Source organism: Melanerpes formicivorus, unplaced genomic scaffold, assembly GCF_026170545.1.
Source record: "Melanerpes formicivorus ecotype bairdi unplaced genomic scaffold, bMelFor1.0.p_v2 SCAF_146, whole genome shotgun sequence".
Taxonomy (NCBI): domain Eukaryota; kingdom Metazoa; phylum Chordata; class Aves; order Piciformes; family Picidae; genus Melanerpes; species Melanerpes formicivorus.
The window spans coordinates 204,624-219,245 of NW_027142498.1; the positions used below are offsets into that span (position 1 = coordinate 204,624).

Consider the following 14,622-nt stretch of genomic DNA (forward strand, 5'->3'; position numbering starts at 1 on the left):
CGGGGCTTAGGGGCCAGGGGCTAGAAGATCCCTCCTCTAAACACCGTCTGGGACATCGGGGCCGCCTTCTCGCACTCCTCGACCCGCGACGACATGGGAGGGCCAGGAACCAGATGCTGCTTGTTTCCCCCGGAGGATGCCCCGGAGCCCCACACCGAGGGCATCTGCCCCGCTCCACTCCCCTCCTGCCGCGGCTCGAGAGCGGCCGGACCCCCGCGGTGCTGCCGCCCGCTCCTCCGCGGTGGGCAGCCCCCCCCCTGCCCGTCACCCCCGGCGGGGCGGGGCGCGGCTGGCCGGGGGCGGGCCGGCGGGCTTGAGGCTGTGCCGCGGCGTGGGAAAGCGCTTCAGAGACGGTTCGCTCTGCTGGCGGTGCGGAGCCGAGCCGAGCCGTGCCGGAGGTACCCTTCTTCCCTACCCCCCTTTACCCCCCACGGATTTATTTATCTCTGCCCATACTACGGCCGTAAGCTGCGCCGCGTCCTGTGCCCACAATGAAGCGGCCTTGCGAGGAAACTACCTCAGACAGCGACATGGACGAGACGATAGACGTGGGGAGCGAGAACAACTACTCCGGGTAAGTGGAGCACCCCCCGATCCCCGGGGTTGCCCAGTCGGGATGTGCCCCAGGGTGGGGCAGAGTCAGGGGGAATCCAGACTGGGGTGGGCAGCCTCCGAGTGAGAAGCAGGATGAGGGTTTGTCCCCCTCCAGGTCAACCAGCAGCATGTTGATATCCCCCAGGAATTCACCCCACGGTTTAGCTGCCTGTCCCTCGACATTACTGGGAGCCTGTGAGCGCGGGCTGCAGCTCGTTAGCTTTGCTTAACTGGCCATTTTCAATCAGATCTTTCCCAAAGTAGCTCTGCAGTAGGCCGGGCAACGTAAGGCAGTGGGTGCCAGTAGGAAATGAGTGATGAGCAGAGATGAACAGCGATTGAGTGGTGACTTCTGCAAATCCCCGGAGCAAGCCGGGGGTTAGCCTTGGTGGCCGCTGGAGAACGGGCTGGGGGTGCTCCTGGATTCCCTGCTGGTGGTCAGAGGTGCCCTTGCCAATTTAGAGGCACATGCACTGGAGCTCCATCCAGTCCGCTTCAGTGGCTAAATGAGTATTGAAAGCTACTGGATTTTTTTGCTTGCTCATGCTGAAAGAAAAGCCTTTTCTTACTCCTGGGTAGTGTAAAGTAAATCTTGAATTCTGCTCCTGGTGCAGGACAGCCCCACGGACCTGGGCTGGGCAGCTGGCTTTGGACTTGAGCATCTGTTGACTCTTGCAATGATGGGCACTGATGTCAAAACACAGTGGGCAAACAGAGGTTGTGGCATCAGATACATGTACTTAACATTGCTGTTAGCATACAGAGATGGAGGGGACATTAAAGTTGGACATAAGGAAAAATTTCTTCCCCACAAGGGTTGCCAGGCCCTGGAACAGGCAGCCCAGGAAAGCAGTGAAGTCTCCAAGGAGGGATTTAAAAGACTTATAGATGTGGTCCTGAGACCTGGCAGTGCTGGGGTAAGGGTTGGATCTTAAAGCTCCTTTCCAACCTAGACAATTCTGTGGTTCATGTGGCTTTGGGCTTTGGTTCTTCAGCCTGTGTTTGGTACAAGGCTTTATATGCCACGAAAATGCAATCAATTCAGCTGGGCAATGAGCTGTCTCCAGAAAAGGCCTTTACAGCCAAGGGACATTCTGTCAGTTCCAAAGATGTGCTGGGGCAGTGAGAAACGAAGGGTTTCTGTCTCTTTGAAAACACTGTGCAGCGCAAAGCACACCTTCTAAGCACCAAAAACAGCATGAAAGGGACTGCACATACTCAATACGGTGGCCTGAGGTGTCTTCAAAGGGCAGCATCAAGTTGTGCAACACCTGACGTACTTTTATCGTCTCACAGGCAAAGTAACAGCTCCGTCATTCGCTCGAGCTCCCCGACGACAACATCTCAGATCATGGCCAGAAAGAAAAGGAGAGGGGTAGGTTGTGCCTCGTTCTCTGCCCCTGTGACACTTGGCATGCGTGTGGTGATTTTTGCCCTTCAACTTCTTTTTTTTTCTCATAAACCTCATGTGCTTTGTTTTTATTTTGGGACCAGATTATAGAGAAGAGGCGCCGAGATCGTATAAATAACAGTTTATCAGAGCTGAGGAGGCTTGTGCCAACTGCTTTTGAAAAACAAGTAAGGCCTTTTTAGCTTCTTTTGCTTTCTTCTTTATCTTTTTTCTTTCCTTTCTTTCCCTTTTTCCTTCCTTTCTTTCTTTCTTTCTTTCTCTCTTTCCTTCTCTTTCTCTCTTTCTTTCTCTCTCTCTCTCTTTCTCTCTTTTTCTTTCTCTTTCTCTCTCTCTTTCTCTCTTTCTTTCTTTCTCTCTCTCTTTCTCTCTTTTTCTTTCTCTCTTTCTTTCTCTCTTTCTTTCTCTTTCTCACTTTCTTTCTTTTTCTATTTCTTTCTTTCTTTCTCTCTTTCTTTCTTTCTCTCTCTCTTTCTTTCTTTCTTTCTTTTTCTTTCTTTCTCTCTTTCTTTCCCTTTTTCCCTTTTTCTTTTTTCCTTTCCTTTTCCCCTTTTTTCCTTTTTCTTTCCTTTTTTCCTTTTCCTTTTTTCCTTTCCTTTTCCTCTTTTTCCTTTTTCTTTCATTTTTTCCCTTTCCATTTATCTTTTTCCTTTTTTTTTCTTTCCTTTTCTCTTTTTTCTTTCTTTTTCTCATTTTTCTTTCCTTTATCTTTTTTCTTTCCTTTTTCTCTTTATTTTTCTTTCCTTTTATATTTTTTCTTTATTCTTTCCTTTTCCTTTCCTTTTCCCCTTGCCTTTCATTTTTTTCTTTTTTTTCTTTATTTTTTTTTTCCTTTTCCCCTTTCATTTTTTCCTTTATTATTTTTTCTTTCCTTTTCTCTTTTTCTTTCTTTTTTTTCTTTATTATTTCTTTTCTTTCCTTTTTCCCTTTCCTTTCATTTTTTTATCTTTTTTTCCCTTTTTCCCTTTTCCTTTCATTTTTTTTCTTTATTATTTCTTTTCTTTCCTTTTCCCCTTTCCTTTCATTTTTTTCTTCATTATTCCTTTTCTTTCCTTTTCCCTTTTCCTTTCATGTTTTTTTTCCTTTCCTTTCTTTTCCTTTTTCTTTTTCTCTCTTCCTTCTGTATCTCATCTGGCAATGCTAGCCCTCTTGTAAAACTCATTAAAATAATCCTGTATGTGTCCTGATCTGGCACAAAGCAGGCATTTCAATAAAATGCTTTCTTGTGGCAAAACATAATTCATTATAAGGCTGGGAAAAAAAAGCCCATTTCCATTCTTTGACTCGTTTTTCCCTTAAGGGTAACTGTGTTCATGTTGCCTCTGTTCTTTCGATGAATTCCAGCAGTGGTTTTGGTAAAAAAATGTGCTTTACTCCATACCCCAACAACAAACACCCAAACCCACCACAGTGCCCCTCAAACCTGTGTGTCAGTTAGCCTTCTGGCTACATCTTTAAATATCATTTCCTTCACCTCTGCTCTAGGAAGCCCTTTAATTTTTAATCTGTCATTTCAGTTACTAATCAATCCAGCTTCCTAAAGAGGGAGCAGGCAGTCTGGATTATCCATGTTTTAAAATGACTCTTTACAAGCAGGGCATTAGGAGGGGGACTAGGCCCATGTCATGTGAGCTGGTGAAGGCAAGGATGTGTGCAAAGACTTTTGGTGAGAGAAGTATTCAGTGGGGAGGCTGGAAGGATCCAATTAACTTTGATTGAGGTACCTTTGGTTGTGAACTGATAGACCAAAAGCCTGGAGTACAGCCTGTCCTGTAAAAAAGCCATTTTGTTTATGCCATCCAAATTCAATTATTGATTTGCTTTCCACATCTTGGTTTTTATTTTGGGGGCTTTGATTTGATATTTAGCCTTGCTCTTGTTTTACTGGAGGCAACTGAAGACCTGTGGATAGTGCAACGGACGCTGCATTTCGAATGGGAGCAACTTAACCGAGAAGAAAGAACCTAACTTCTTGTAACAGTAAAACCAACCCCAGAAAGTAAGATTTAAGAGCAGGATTGCGAGGTGCTGCATGGCAAACACTGCAGCAAATCAGGCCTGTGATGCCCCTGGTCTGAACAGAAAGCTGGCTAAAAAGAAAAGTCAAAAGTGAAACGGCGAGAGCAAGACTTGCGTCACCTGCGATACGCTGTTCAGAACTGATAGTTGCAACCATGCCTTTCTGTAGGTTCTGGCAAAATGGAGTGGCAGGGATATTTTCAGCTAGATAAACAGGGGCAAGGGACAACAGTTGTTTGTCCCTTTTTATTGTTTACTTCTCACAAACCACAAACATTATAAAACAAATCCTACAGAGCCTGCTGGAAATCACCCAGCGCCATGCAGTTTTTAGCTATTAGTCACTCTCACTGAGACAGCTTGTACCATGGCTGTGGAAAAGATGAAGCCTGAGAAAACTATGGGGTGCAGTTGCATGCAAAATGGGGGGAATCAGCCCCAAAATTCATAGGCACACCAACCTTTGTACGAGGAGAAGTGCTGAAAGCCATAAGGGGATCGAAAGAGGCGTGTTGGCGTGAAGCGGAGCGCGTGCTGTATGCCGCTCGGAAAGCCCCCACCATTTTCCTGCAGCGTGCCAAGGACAAAGTCATCGGTCCTCTTCCAGCTCCTTGACATTCAGCTCACTGAAGTTTCCAAGTTGGAGGTTTAGTTTCGCTTCCGCCTCTCTCCCTCCCTCCCAGCTCTGCTCTCCAGAGTCCCTCGCAGCGGTTGGCGATGGCGCGGTGGGGCTGCGGGGCAGGGTCTCAGCATCACCTGGGCAAAGCTGGCCAGTGGCAGTGAGGTGGCCCAGGTGGTAACTAGAAGAACGTGGCTTGCAAGATGCCATCCACCCCTGCATGCACCTTGTGCAGCCCTGGTTTTAACTAATGCTGAGGGGTGAGCTCTTGCAGTGGAGCAACATTTGCATGGTGAACTCAGTGGTCTGGCTGTCTTCAGACACTGAAGGGAGTGATGCCATGCAAAGCAGTTTTACTTAGAGATGAGTGTGTTCGTGCTACCTTTGGAATTGTATTTTATACTTTCCCAGCACCTACTGTAGCTCTGTGTGAGCCACCTTCAGTAACAGAAAAGACTTTTACTGAGAGGGGAGCTAAACTCTTTCTTTTTCACAGTATTTAGCTTCATGCAGAGATGTGGTGCTGAGGGACGTGGTTTAGCACCAGGCTTGGCAGTGTTAGAGGAGGGTTGATGGTCTTAAAAAGTCTTTTCCAATCAACACGTGATTCTGTGGTTCTGTGGTTCTCTGTCCCTGCAAACTAGACTTGTTGCTAACTGAAAATACTGCGTGGCTGTTGTTTTTTTTTCAGTGGAGAATGAGAACGGCATATTCAGAAGTCCAATGGGATGTGGAATATTAGCGGGCGATAAAAAGGGAGACTTCTGGGTGCGTGTCCACAGGGACACCTACTGGTTAAAGCAGAAAAGAGATGTCACAGCAGGGTGTTGGATTGCCGTGCAGACCTGTCCTGCCAGCTCTCCCTGTGCGTTTGTTGTTAAGAAAAGTCCAGAAAGTGAACGTATTTCTCTCATTTCTTGAAGCTCCCACCTCTATGCTACCTTCAAGGCCAGAGCTAGACTGAACTTGAGCTTTAATAAAGCACAATTCTGCCGCTGGTTTTGCTGAGGAGGGGACAGCGTTAGCCCTCAGACAAGAGCCCGGGGAGGCAGATGCTTACGAAAGAATTAAGCCTAGAATGTCCTAATGATAGGGGAAATTGAAACCATAAGGCTTGGGCTCGGTGGAAAGCATATCAAATTAAAGTTTCTAGTACTTGTAAGCCTTTACTTATGCGAGTCTCTTATCTCCAAGGGATCTGCCAAATTAGAAAAAGCAGAAATACTGCAAATGACTGTGGATCATCTGAAGATGCTGCAGGCAACAGGAGGTAAAGGTAAGGACCCCACGGTTTCTTTGCTAATATTTAGAGAAATCTCAAGGCAGGGGGGGAAAAATGCTTTGAGGAGCTGTGATAGGCATTTCCAGATTAAAGGAGTGGAAATCAATGCTAATGGCAGGATTGAACTCGTGGGAAAGAACTACTGGGACAAAAGAAGCACTTGACCCTGGGCTTGTGTTTGCTTTCATAACACTGTGGGAGTAAAGGCTTCATTCACAGGCAGCCCAGTCAGAGATTTGTTTGGGGTTTCCAAAGAGCACTGAAATCTGCACAGGGAGACAAAACAAATACACAAACACCAAACATAAACAGGAGGTTTATGGTAACAATTGTGTAGCACAAACCCAACGCTAAACCTCATCATCCAGCAGCTATACCCAAGGAAGTGGATGGAGAGGAGCTTTCATTATTGTTTGTTGGACGGTCTTTGTTCTGGGAAAAACTTTCAGATGCCGGGGTTAGACCCTCTCGTTCAGCAGAACAAAATGCAGCCTTGCTGTGTGCAGCTGCAGGTACCTGGTGGAGCAGGCAGTGCTTGTGTCCGAGGTGCGGGTGGCTGGCTGGCAGCGGTGCTGGCGTGGCGCAGGGGCTGCACCGGGTGCCCCTGCGGCAGCTCAGCTGACAGGAGGGAGTCAGCTTGTGCAAGCTGACAGGCCTGAGGCTGCAGGCCAAACCGTTTCAGCCACCCACGGCTTCTGCTGTGTAGTCATGACTTCGGAACTTAGTTGGAGCGAAAAGCTTTGCTGGCCTCCTGTAACGCACGGGTCCCACATCCCGTGCAGCCCACCGTGGCTGTGGTTCAAAGGGGAGCGGTGGAAATGGGGCGATCTCTCCTTGACCCATCCCATGGTAGAAGTGAAGGCTACAAAAAACAGGAGGCTTGTGGTAGTTTCAGGCTGTGCCTGGGAAATTGTCCACAGATCTTGAACAGAAAGTGACAGAATGCAAATAAATTGCCATTGGGTGTAAAAGGGAAAATAATAATAAGGTCTAAATAATGATAACATCTAAATAATGATAAGGTCTAAATAATGATAAGGTCTCAATAATCTCATTGGACAGACTACTAAGAAAGTGTGTTTGTATCAATGAACTCCTGCTCTTTTCAGCTTCCTCACTCTGGTAGATGCTAACTTCTGACTTGTGGCTTTGCTGACCATGAATGCCTTCCTGTTGGGGTTAAGCAATTAACAGCAACTCTCTGCTTTTTCTCTTGTCCTGTGTACGGGGATGTAGAGAAGGGAGCAGGGAGTGGGGAAGCTATTAGGAGCCACCTGGTTCATCCAGGGGGGGGTTCTTGTGCTGTTTATAAATTGTACATGCATGTAAATATTGTCTATTTTGCCCATATTCATTGCATTTCATGTTTAGATTGTAGGTTTGCTTGCAAATACTGCTTCATTCACTTCCACTGAGCTGGCCTGGCAATTTTATGTTGGGGGGGGGGGGTGTGGAATTTTCAACCCACCACAAGGCTGCTGCTGTCCCTCTCCCTTTTTTGATTAGACTCAAACATTTTAAGCCCATGACTGAATTGCTGCTCCTCTCTGTACCTTTTAGTGACTACCGAACTGAGCTGATAATCGGTGCCCACGTAACAAACAGATGGGGATGGGAGAGGCTGGCGGTGTTTGTGATGATTAACAGCAAGATGCCATAAGTGTTTGCTAGGTGTTGCAAGGCTCTTGCATTAATGCATTTAAAACTTCACACTTATGGGCAACTTATTTTGTCAGAGGGGGAAGGAATTTAGTTCTTCATATAACGCACGTGCCTCTCGATTCCTTGTGCACAATTTAAAGGCATGAAAAGGGGGAGAGAAAAAAAGCAAAAGGCAGTTAATTTTTATGTCTAAAAAGGTCCCCTCCAAAGCACTCTTTATTTGGTGGAGCTCTTGAGGAAACTCTTGAAAGTTACGAAAGGCCAGAATTGGTCATGCTTGTGCAATTTGAATTCAGATCCTCTGTTGCGTGTCGGTGATGGTGCCGTCTGCGGGGGCTGCGTGCCGGCTCTCCACAAGCTCTCGTCTCACTTGGTGCTCAGGGCAAACAAGGCTCAGCTGCTGAGGGACGTGGTGGTTGCTTCTCTTGGTCCTCTCCGCACGTCGTGCCGCTCAGCTATCCCAGCCTGACCCCTGCCTCACGCTGCACGTCGCTCCTCTGGAGAGCTGCAGCAGCTTCCACCCCCGTGATGTCTGCACCCACAGCAGGAGAGCCAGGAGGCGAAACCCATTAGAGACTTAATTTACTAGGAACCCTCCTTCCTTTGCCTCCCCACCCAAAACCAGTATGTTGGGGATTCTTTTATTTTCAGGGGGCATGATCTATTATTTTGTGAGCCCTAGGTGAGCAGTTGGACTTAATGATCTCAAAGATCTCTTCCAACCTCAACAGTTCTCTGATTCTGTTTTGTAAGAGGGTCAGGTCGAGTGGCCCAGCCGGTGGGGCAGAGGATGAAGTGGCTGGGATGGGAGCTTCCATAGGAGATGTGTGTTGATTGGCAGAGCCCTGGTCTCTGGCTGGACAAGCTGGATTTTGTTGGCAGTCCCAACCCCTGTGGTCTGTTCCTTTGGTCAGCTGCTGCTGGGCCATTCCCTGCCATGGCTGCCAAGAGCAGTGCGGGAAGGACGAAGAGTCAGGGTGCAGGAAGAGGCGATGCTGACTCAGACCACAGCTGCCTTCCTCATCGTGGTCTGTAGTTGGTGACACATCAGTATAATACCTGATCACTTCACAAATACTTTATCTTCACCCTGTGCCCCAGAGATAAGAGTAATCTCATGGCATGGATTAAGAAACTTTGAGGAACAGGGTGGGGGGTTTGTCTTAGCACTGGGCAAAGCTGAAGCCTGCTTTTCCTGCTTGCTTAATGTTTTACTTTGCAACCTAAGTAATAGCTTCAGATGTCATTTCCTAGGGTGTTTTCAAGGCAGATGCTTGCTTTATTTGCAAGTGCAGTGGTTCCCACTTTGTAATGCATCCTAAGAGCCAGGAACTGTTTTGGATCAGTTGAAAACAAAAAGTGTTCCCTCATTTTTCCTATGGACAAAAGCTATTATTGTAACAGGGAGAAATGGGTCCCAATACCCTTAAGTGCCACTGCACTGAGGGCTGGAAAAAGCTCATCCTCATCCTCCTCACACAGAAATGGAGGACACCCACTATGAGGAATGCCTGGGGCTAAGCAAGTCAGGGTGGAGTCAGACATTGCTCGGCATGGTGTGCCCGAGGTGGGCACAGCAAAAGAAAACCCCACGTGGCTTCTGTCCCTTCTCTGCTTTTCAGAGCTTCCCAGGCCAGGCAAGCTGCCAGCTCTGAGGTCCTGTGCAGACTCCGTGTTTCCACCACCCTGAGGCAGGTGGGGGAATGGTCTCCTGTTCATGTTGAGTTATTATTTTGGCCTGGGGCCAGGGCTTTTCACTGACTGTGCAAGCAAGCACAGGGGAGGAGTAGTTTGTCAACAGGGAGTCACTTGCTTGGACCTTGGTGTGGCTTTATTGCAGCTTCACTGCTAATTTGGATTGGGTGTCTGATACCTGGGTTAATATAGCTCAGGTGACTTAGCTGTGTGCAGAGCAGGTGGGTTACCAGGATAGATGAACCCAGGCTTCCTATTTGCTACAAAACACTGGTGCATGTGCATGTGTGTGGTGGGGAAGGATGTTGGAAAGAAGCAAACCCCAGCATTATAAAGTCTTTCTCATAGGGGGAAACATGCAAAGGAGAGACCTGAATAGATAACCATCCCAATCAAAACAGAATGGTGCTTGGGAGTCCCAGCTCTCATCTCTCTTCTGTTTTCATGTCTGGGCCACCAGAGGAGACTGAGGAAGAGCCAGGATCACCAGGGCTTTGGGACAGCTCGTCACAGAGCCAGCAGCTCAGACTCACGGGAAGCTGGTGACAACCACATCCCCCACATCTCCTCCGGTCCAGAGGGAGGGAGGCTGGGAAGCCCTGGCTTAAGCTGCATGCTCTCAGGACTCCCAGGCTGGCTGACTCATGGCCAGAGCCGGGAGGCGGCTTTGGCTGCGCGTCAGCCCCTCTGAAGCTGCCGGAGGTCCTGGAGCCTCTGGCACAGAGGCAGTCGCCATGCCAGGCTGGCTGGCACCCCAGCAGGTACCCTGCTAGCTCCGCGCTGCTTGCCTGCCCGGCGTTTGTTTCTCAGGAGCTGACTCAAAGCGTGGCGTTCCCAGCCAGCGCCCGGTCGCGACGGCCCTGGCAGGATGAAAACGGCGAGGAGTCGGTCGGTGCTTGTTGAGACGAGTCCCCGATCCCTGGTGCTCCCCGATCCGCTGGCTCAGCCAGCGCTGCTCTCGGGTTGCAGGCAGCCGCAGGTGAGCTAGCAGCCTGCACCCGAAGTGCTGGGGGATTTGGCACGACGGGCAGCAGAGCAGGCAGGGGATTCGGGGAGACGTCTCTAGAAGAGCTCAGTAACGCGGGCGTGCAGCCGCAGCAAGGCTCCTTTCTTGCTTGGAAGTTGGTGAGAGTGGAATCAAGTAGCTGAGGCGAGCATTTTCCAGGAAGACCGAGGTTATTCCATGCCAGAGAGTGCAAGGCCTGATGCAGATACTGCATTAGCTATGCATTCCACCGTAATAAGGGCTCTTGATCTTTGCATCCTACCTAAAAATCTCCAATGAGAGCACCACGCAAGCTTGGGAATGGGTAGGATATTATTCCCCCAAGGAGACGACTTTTAAGCTAAAATAGGAACATTCCCCAAACTGGATGAAGTTTTTTGTAGTTGATGAGCTGCAACTTAAGTACTCGATTTGGATGCTGAGCCCTTTTAGAAAGGAAGTGTCTTTTCATGGGCATTTAATAAGACTTTCTTTATTTTTCTTTTCAAATCCCTTTCTTCCTTCCTTTCTTTCTCTTTCTTTCTCTTTCTTTCTTTCTTTCTTTCTCTCTCTCTCTCTTTCTCTCTCTTTCTTTCTTTCTTTCTCTCTCTCTCTCTTTCTCTCTCTCTTTCTCTCTCTCTTTCTCCCTTTCTCTCTCTCTTTCTCCCTTTCTCTCTCTTTCTCCCTCCTTTTCTCCCTCTCTCCCTTTCTCCCTCTCTCCCTTTCTTTCTTTCTTTCTGTCTTTCTTTCTTTCTTTCTCCCTCCCTTTCTCCCTCCCTTTCTTTCTCTTTCTTTCTTTCTTTCTTTCTTTCTTTCTTTCTTTCTTTCTTTCTTTCTTTCTTTCTTTCTTTCTGTCTTTCTTTCTTTCTCCCTCCCTTTCTCCCTCCCTTTCTTTTCTCTTTCTTTCTTTCTTTCTTTCTTTCTTTCTTTCTTTCTTTCTTTCTTTCTTTCTTTCTTTCTTTCTTTCTTTCTTTCTTTCTTTCTTTCTTTCTTTCTTTCTTTCTTTCTTTCTTTCTTTCTTTCTTTCTTTCTTTCTTTCTTTCTTTCTTTCTTTCTTTCTTTCTTTCTTTCTTTCTTTCTTTCTTTCTTTCTTTCTTTCTTTCTTTCTTTCCCCCCATTTTTTCATCTTCCTTTTTTTTTTTTTTTTTCTTCTTCAAATCCAAGCCTGTGGAGCTCCAGTTGCTGTTTGTTGAAATACCTCATGGGCCATATGACTGTCAGTCTTCCATCTCCAAATTAGCAATGGCATTACATAAAACGTTTTCTCAGTAAAGCTTTTTACTGTGTGTGTGCAGAGTCATGACAAGATGGTTTTAGTTTGCAGTTAAGTAACACCGTATGTCACATTGTCTTAATGACTGTGTGAAGTAGATGGGACCCCAGCAGCAGTTACAACTATCTCACAATGTCGAGAAATAGTTGGAGAGCCTTGTGATGAATGCCAGTGCAGGGAAGAAAGGGCAGGGCAGTGCCTGCAAGCTCTCTGATCTCCAGCCTGCTTCTTTGTGTGGATAAAAGTCTTGTTCACACACACACACACACATATCAAAACGGCACTGCAGCAGCTTGCTGAGGAATTTCAGGAGAGGCATCGTGTATCTTTTAAAGTATCCTGAGTACTTATGGACTTAATTCTTTTGCGTTTGTGTATTGTCTGCAAAACCAACTGCAGCCTATCGCCTTACAGGGATGGTCACACAAATCATTTACAGATCGGAGAACACACTTTGCACGTCGCAAATCTTAACCCCTAAATGGGAGATTCGCCAGCTGAGGTTAGCCACGGCACCTCACCCTCCCTGGCAAGCCAGCTTGACGCATCTTCTGCCCTCCCCTTGCAGGTTATTTTGACGCTCATTCCCTGGCCATGGATTTCATGAGCATTGGCTTCCGGGAGTGCTTGACGGAGGTGGCGAGGTATCTGACTTCGGTGGAGGGTCTCGACACGGCCGACCCCCTGCGCGTTAGACTCGTGTCGCACCTGAGCACCTGTGCCTCTCAGAGGGAAGCTGCCGCCATGACCTCCTCCATGGCTCACCACCACCACCCTTTGCATCCCCACCACTGGGCCGCAGCCTTTCACCACCTCCCGGCCGCCCTGCTGCAGCCGAACGGACTCCACGCCTCCGACGCCGCCCCGTGCAGACTCTCTTCAGACGTGCCGCCCCCCGGCTCTGCCCTGCTCACCGCCACCTTTGCCCATGCCGATGCCGCCCTGAGAGTCCCCTCCGCGGGCAGCGTCGCTCCCTGTGTCCCCCCTCTCTCCACCTCCCTGCTGTCCCTCTCAGCTACTGTTCACGCCGCAGCGGCGGCCGCCACGGCCGCTGCCCAGAGCTTCCCCCTCTCCTTCACTGGCACCTTCCCCATGCTTCCCCCCAGCGCGGCCGCTGCCGCCGTGGCTGCGGCAACGGCCATCACCCCTCCGCTGGCTGTGTCGGCCACCGCCAGCCCTCAGCAGGCTGGCAGCGGGGGTGGCACTAAACCCTACCGACCCTGGGGGACTGAAGTTGGAGCCTTTTAAGTCCTCCTTATCCCTTCCTAGTGCGGCTCCCTCCTCTCCCTCGGCGCACACACATGTGCACACCCCTACGCGTGCCCACATGCACCCACGCATGAGGCTGCCAGACTCCACGTGTCCTTCCCAAGGCTCTGGGACTCCTCCTGTCCTTCCTGAGGCTCCAGGACTCTATGTGTCCTTCCTGAGGCTCCCGGACTCTACATGTCCTTCACAAGACTCCAGGACTCCGCGTGTCCTTCCTGCTCAGCCTGGCCAAGTGGCCACCTTCACCCAAAGGGCCTGAGAGGTGCCAGCAAACCCACCCAGACCTTGCACAGCTATCCTTCTCCTCTCAGGCGTCGGTGAGGACACCAGATGGTATCTTCTTCTCAGGTGCTTTTGCTGAAGGCACCTTGAGGGAGCAGCAGTGGCTTTCAGGAGCAGCATGACCACATCACAGCCCGTAGAAGTTTCCTGGGAAATACGTAGGAATACGTAGACATTAGAACTAATAATTCTCCAGCTATGCATCCTTGTTTGGCAGAGAGGTGAGGGATCACACCTACCGTGTCTCCCCAGGCTAGAAAAAAGAGTTTGAGTATTCTAAGTGCCTGATATTGAAGAAAAAAAAAAAAGTAATAATTAATAAATAAAAAGGATTTATCTCTGTGTGTTCTGCTAAAACAAGTAACACGTTGCACAGGTAAGGAAATGGTGTGGAAGAGAGACAAAAATCCTCTGTGCACCTTCAGAACTGGGATAGCTTTCCAGGGAAGAGCGTGCTCTCGAAGGGGAGAGGTTTGGGGGTTGTTTTTTTTTTCAGCCAAAAAGCTTGCTGAGGAAGAATGCTGAGTTCTGACAGCCGAGTTCTCACTTCCTTAGTTCCCTTTTCTTTGTACAGACTTGCCAAATCGTGACACCGCGTTCTTTGTACGGACTTGCCAAACGGTGACATCTAGCACAGCGCCGGTAAAAGCAATTATCTTATCAGTGCTGGGATTAACGAACGTTTCAGCACTGCCTGTGAGCCTCGAGGCACCCTTTTTGATGGCTTAAATACGGTGCTAGCTGGTATCTGCACAAACAGCGGAGCTGTCATGCGCCCAGAAGTCACCACCTCTTCAGCGCCTGCCCGCTGGGATACGGTCGATTCCTGCCAACACGAGGGACTGGGTGCTGTAAGAGTTCAAATTCACTTATCTAGCCGATTTGGATATTTACTAGTAGCTGATTCTGGGCAAGATTCCTTCTTCTTTTTCACTCTCACGTTCTGAGGAGAACGCTCACTCTGGGTATGAATGAAGTGACAGCAAGGACAGCTTGGAAACTGGCTCTCCAGACGCCAACGTCGTGTAACGTGGGTTTGATCCCAAACCAAAATGAATGTATTGGGGGAGGGGGGGGAGAGGGGAGGGGGAGGGTTGGGGAGGAGGGGGATGTGACTAAATTATTTTGCAGATACCCAGACCGATTAGTGCTGCAGAAAATGGTTTGCTTTCATCTTTAGTACTTTTTTGTTGTTGTTGTTGGGGTTGTTTTTAATCACAGTGACTTAAAATAACCTGAGTATTTTAATACAGCCAGTCCAGAACTAGAGATTTTATGTTTAAAAAAAGAGGAAAAAAAGGCAAAAAAATAACAAACAAACAAACAAAAAGAAGATAAAACAAAAAGAAGATAAAACACAGCATGTATTATTATTATTATTATGATGATGATGATGATGATGCACTTGATTTCTCTGCTGTGTGGAGAAAGCAATAAGGGTTGAGAATGTTGAACATTATGCAAAATATACTTTTAAAACATTTGTTTTACAAAGAGTGTACCTGGTTGGTCTTCTTTTTTTTTTCTGTATGAC

General features: G+C 48.2%; 1 protein-coding gene across 1 annotated transcript; it reads left to right on the forward strand.

The window, feature by feature from the left end:
* Positions 1-348: 348 nt before the first annotated feature.
* HEY2 (hes related family bHLH transcription factor with YRPW motif 2) lies at positions 349-14,151 on the forward strand. The gene is made up of 5 exons (XM_068168636.1): positions 349-574; positions 1,891-1,969; positions 2,089-2,172; positions 5,835-5,916; positions 12,106-14,151. Exons 1-5 carry the CDS (start codon positions 492-494, stop codon positions 12,783-12,785), a joined length of 1,008 nt encoding a protein of 335 aa, XP_068024737.1. The 5' UTR covers positions 349-491; the 3' UTR covers positions 12,786-14,151.
* Positions 14,152-14,622: the final 471 nt, after the last annotated feature.